Raw genomic sequence first — 5,167 nt, forward strand, 5'->3', positions numbered from 1 at the left:
ATTCCCCCAGCTGTGAGCCTTCCAACCTTCTAAGTATTCCTTTATATGTGGCTCAGAGTTCTGGGACCATCCCCTGAACCTGATTGGTCGGGTATTCTGTGTTGTTGTTGGTGGAGCTCTCTGCTATACGTCTACCCGATCCGCCATCTTGTTTGTTCTCAAGAGCATTGTGTTTTGCTTTGAGTGACACAAAGGCTTTTGAGCAGAGTGGTTATGTAGTCTGACTGTAACAGGTGCAATACTGAGAGTAGACTTGGGGCAAGGGTGGAAGCACAGATACCAGTTGGAGGGCTGTATGGGTATTACGTTGAGAAATGAGGCTCAGACCAGCATGGTAGCAGAAAAGGTGGTGAGATTCTAGATTCTGGATATAGTATTGTGAAAGAAGAGCCAATTGAATTTCTTGTTAGATTGATGTGGATGTGAAAGAAAGAGCGGGGTTCTTCAAAGATGACCTCAGAGTCCTCAGAGATGGTTTTTGGCCAAGGAAGTTTAGCTTTTAGGCCAGAAGTTTAGCTTTTAATATTTTAGGTTTGATATTGAATAGGCAGTTGGATCTATATGAGTTTGGAGTTCAGAAGCAAGGTATAGGGTAAAGATAGATACTGAGGAGATTCGAAACAGTCATGGAAAAATTCCATTATCTTTTAATTTAATTGTGTTTTGAAGTCCTCTCATATTAATATCTATTTTCTATCTATTTGTCTATTTTCACACATACAAGGGGGCTTCAAAAATTTCATGGAATTTTGACGTGGTGTCTGCAGGGGATTGGTTCTAGGAAATCCCGTGGATATAAAAATCCATGGATACTCAAGTTCCTTATATAAAATGGTACAGTTAAGTGCCTTTGAGTCAATACTTGTGTATAATCTACACATATCCTTTTGTAAATGTGAATAATCTCTAGATTACATATAGTATCTAATACATTATAAATGCTATGTAGCTATCACTTTACACTCCATTTTTAACCTTTGAGGGATTTCTTTTTTTTCCTTTCACATATTTTGATTCATGGTAAGTTGAATCTGCAGATGTGGAACCCATGGAAGGCTGACTGTGTGTGTTTCTGTGTGCATAAGAGAATCACTGGCATATGGGTGGTATTCACAAAGGGAATGGGGTGATGTTACTAAGGAAGTAGTGTCTATCAAGAGTAGAGGACCAAAGACTATGTCATGGACTCTCCACTGTGAAGAAGTCTAGGTGAAAAAGAAATACTATCAAAAGAAGAATGAAAAGTGAGGGAAAGCAAGAGTATGTAGTGTTGAAAGTGTAAGGAGAGGGAGTGATGAGCCATATCCATGTCTGATGAACTGTGTCAAGTAAGAAAGAACTGAGAACTAACCAGAGATTTTTCAATGTGGACGTAATGCCTGGTTTTTTGTTTGTTTTTTTAAAACTTCATTGTGAATTGAGTAAAGGTTTACAGAGCATATCAGCAGTTTTACATTCAACAAATCACACAATTTGCTACATCTCAATGGTTGCAATTTCCTCCATGCAGCAACAGCTGTCCTGCTCTCTCCCTGTGGTTCCTATTTCCATTCTGTCCTTATTCCCAGCTCCTCTGAACCTTGTCCCCAGGTAAATGCTGCCCTTTTGACCTTGAATGGTTGACATGGTTATCATACTTTACTAATGTTGTTATTCCCCTATATATCTATCTACTGCTTGGTTGAAAATTGGGCCATGGGGTGAGTTCCTTTCTAGACTTGAAGGGTGGCTGAGGGCTGTAGTCTTGGGTTCCTCAAGTCTCTTTCTGACCAGTAAGCTTGGTGTTTTTTACGATTTTGAGTTTTGTTCCACATTGTCGCCCACTCTATCCTGGGACCTTCTAATGTGATCCCTCCTTTCATAGCAGTTGGTAGTGGAAGCCAGGTACCATCTAGTTCTTCTGGTCTTACGGTCGTAAAGACTGATGTTCACGTGTTTCATTAGTTTATTGGCCTAACTGATTCTTAGCATCTCTAATATTTAATTGAGAGACCAATAATTGCACCTTTGGTGGCTGCTCATGAACTTTTAAGATCACAGTCACTATTCGCCTAAATACATATTGCTCCACTGATGCTCAGTTTCAAAGGAGTAGCCAGTTGGGATAGATTTAATACACTAAGAAGAAAAGGAATTGGAGACACTGAGTACAAGTAACTGTTCTGAGATATTTTTCTATTAAGAGGAGAAGGGAAATGCTGGCAGGGGAAGTGTGGAGTCAAGAGTAAGAAAAATGATTGCGTGTCTATTGTTGGGGATGATTCCAGAGGGAGGGAAGGGATTAGTAATGCCTCAGACCGAGGGGATTTACTGAACTCAATCATTCTTGAGTAGGAAAGAGGAGATGTAGCTAATGCACAAGTGTAGGACTTGGCTTTTAGATTATAGTCATATTAGAGCTTTGAAAAGTCTATTACTTAAAATAATTAATCTTTTTTCATCCAAATGAAAAATTTTTATCTTATGTTCTTAATTTAGTTAAGGCTCTTCTGTCATTAATACATACAGAATGAAAAAAAAAAAAAAAACTATAATATTTCCATTGTATTTATTTAGTCATTTCAATGCTAATAGCCACTGAATTGTTTGCATTCTTTTTGCTATTACAAATAATGATGAACTGAATATCTTGGTGTATGTACATATTTGCATTCTTATGTAAGTACTTGTCAGTAAGATGAATTCTGTAAGTTAGTTACTGGCTAAAAGAGGTGCATTTTACTAGTTTAACACAGCTAGCAAAATTAGTTAATATTTTAGGTTCTTCCAGTTTTAACATTCTATGAATTTGGAAACAATTTAATTACATGAAAATAATTATTTTTAAATGTTTTTATCTCTTTTGAATGTAGTCTCAAAAACATAAATATAAAGTCCTTTTCCGGGAACCAGACACATGGTGGAAGTTTATACCACAGGAACTTGCAAGGTAAAGTTTGGGGGATACTTGATGTTTTTGTTTCATGACAGTGATAGAAATGATGAGTGTAACAAAATTGATTAGATTGTAACTTTGCCACTTAAACGTGATAACAAATTTTCCAGTTTTATGAACATTGTGTGTTCTTTTCTGAAATTGTTGTTGTTACGTGTTGTTGAGTTGGTGCCTACTCATAGCTGGTGAGTTTGAACTGCTGACCTTATAGTTCAAACGGACCTTGTGGTCTAGTGCTTTATCCCACAACACCACACCAGGGCTCTTCTAAAATTAGCTAACAGTAAATAAATCCAATTGTCTTACGTTGTTGTTGTTGTTAAGTGCCGTCGAATCGGTTTTGACCCATAGCGACCCTCTGTAGGGTTTCTGAGGAGCGATTGGTGAGCTTGAACCACCGACTGCAGTTCAAACAGCTTTGCAGTCTGGCGCATTAACCCACAGCACCACACCAGGACTCCATTGTCTTTTGTAGTCAGTACTTTATTAGCTATTAGCAATACAGTGTTAATATTTCAAACTGGAACAGACCCTAGGATTTGACACACCTGAACTATTATGAGAGACAAATGACTGTGGTAATCTAGTGATTGAGGAATACTGGAAGGAGGAAGGAGGGTAGAGATAGAAAAGGTAGCAGATGTCTACTATAAAGATATTTTAGCCTCCTTTCTCCCCACACCTGACAAGGCTATTTCTTGACTTGACACTCATGATGTGAACACTCAGTGTATTTGGCTCTGTGCTGTGTACTGCCTTAGAAATTGTTGTTGTTATGTGCCGTGGAGTTGGTTCTGACTCATAGTGACCCTATACAGGGTTTCCGAGGCTGTAAATATTTACAGGAGCAGAAAACCTCATCTTTCTCCCTAGAAACAGCTGGTAGTTTCGAACTGCTGACCGTTAGATTGGCAGCTCGATTCATCCTACCTTAACTGTGGTCAGGGCATTTCTTCTGGCAATTTAAACCAATTTCAGCACTAACTAGAGAACAACACTTTAGTATATTCACAGTGTTGTATACCTTCATCACTACCATTTGAATTCTAGAACATTTCCTTCACTTCAAAAACCTGTACCTATTAGCGGTCACTCTCAATTCTTATCTCCCCTTATTTCCTGGCAACCAGTACTCTCTGTTTCTTTGAATTTGTCTGTTCTGGACATTTTATTTAAATGTAATTATACAATCTACGTGGCCTTTTGTGACTGGTTTCCTTCCTTAGCATAATGTTTTCCAGATTTGTCCATGTTGTAACATGTATCAATACTTTTTTCTGATACTCTTGTTTTGCATCTATCTAATTGAGTTTGAACTACAGTTTTCCCTTCCTTTCCCTGCTTTGGTATCACAGTTTTAGGAGTCTCATAAAATTCATTGAAACATGTTTTTTCTGTTTGTTTCTCAGGTTTATGTAAGTTTGAATGTGTGATAGGATTTCCTTAGAAAACCTTCTGATCTGATGTTTTCTTTATGAAAATATTCAGTTAGAATTTTTTCTATACTTACTTTTTGAAATTGATGACAATTTATAGTTTTTTCTTACCTTTAAATCTCTGTACCACCTATACCTGAGTTCCACTTTCAGTCCTTATATGTTTATATTTATCTTCTCAATCTTGATTTTTACCAGAGATCAGATTTTTTTCTTTTTTTTTAGCTTTTTACATAAATAACTCTTGGCTTTATTAATTCTTCTCTATTGTAAATTTATTTTATGTTTGATTAATTTCTCCTCTTCTTTACTTTTGGAAAATTTCTATTTTTTTAAATTGTTTTTAAATTTCCTTACTTGGAAGTTGAGATCATTTAATTGTAATATGAACATTAAAAATTTTCCTCTAAGTATTACTTTAGCTGCTCCCAGAAATTCATTATATAAACGTTTTTGTTACCATTTGGTATTTTCTGAAGTGCATATTCCATTTTATTTAATTTAATTGATTTTTAATGTAACTATAGTAGATCAAATTGTGTGGTTTGTGTGATGCTGATTTTCTGATTTTTTAAAGACTTTTTTTATTTCCTCATTCATTGTCAGGTTTTTTTTTTTTATGTTGTTTGTTTGCTTGATAAGAATCTACACTGGTTACAGCATGTTAATGGTGGTGGTGGGTGGTTCTGTGCTGTGGAGTCCCGGTTCTAACTCATAGTGATCTTGTCTGTATAGGGAGGGTTTTTGAGGCTCTAAATCTTTATAGGGGTAGAACGTCTCATCTCTCTCCCGTGGA

The 5,167-nt window shown here is 36.5% G+C and overlaps 1 protein-coding gene across 1 annotated transcript in view; it reads left to right on the plus strand.

Annotated features, from left to right (window-relative positions):
• The window catches only part of N4BP2 (NEDD4 binding protein 2), a 177,160-nt gene that overhangs the window by 58,362 nt on the left and 113,631 nt on the right, over positions 1–5,167 (plus strand). Inside the window, exon 5 of the mRNA XM_006873224.1 lies at positions 2,853–2,929. Coding sequence (XP_006873286.1) covers positions 2,853–2,929 — 77 coding nt within the window. The remainder of the gene's footprint in view (positions 1–2,852; positions 2,930–5,167) is intronic.

Source organism: Chrysochloris asiatica, unplaced genomic scaffold, assembly GCF_000296735.1.
Source record: "Chrysochloris asiatica unplaced genomic scaffold, ChrAsi1.0 scaffold00230, whole genome shotgun sequence".
In the NCBI taxonomy this organism is placed as follows: domain Eukaryota; kingdom Metazoa; phylum Chordata; class Mammalia; order Afrosoricida; family Chrysochloridae; genus Chrysochloris; species Chrysochloris asiatica.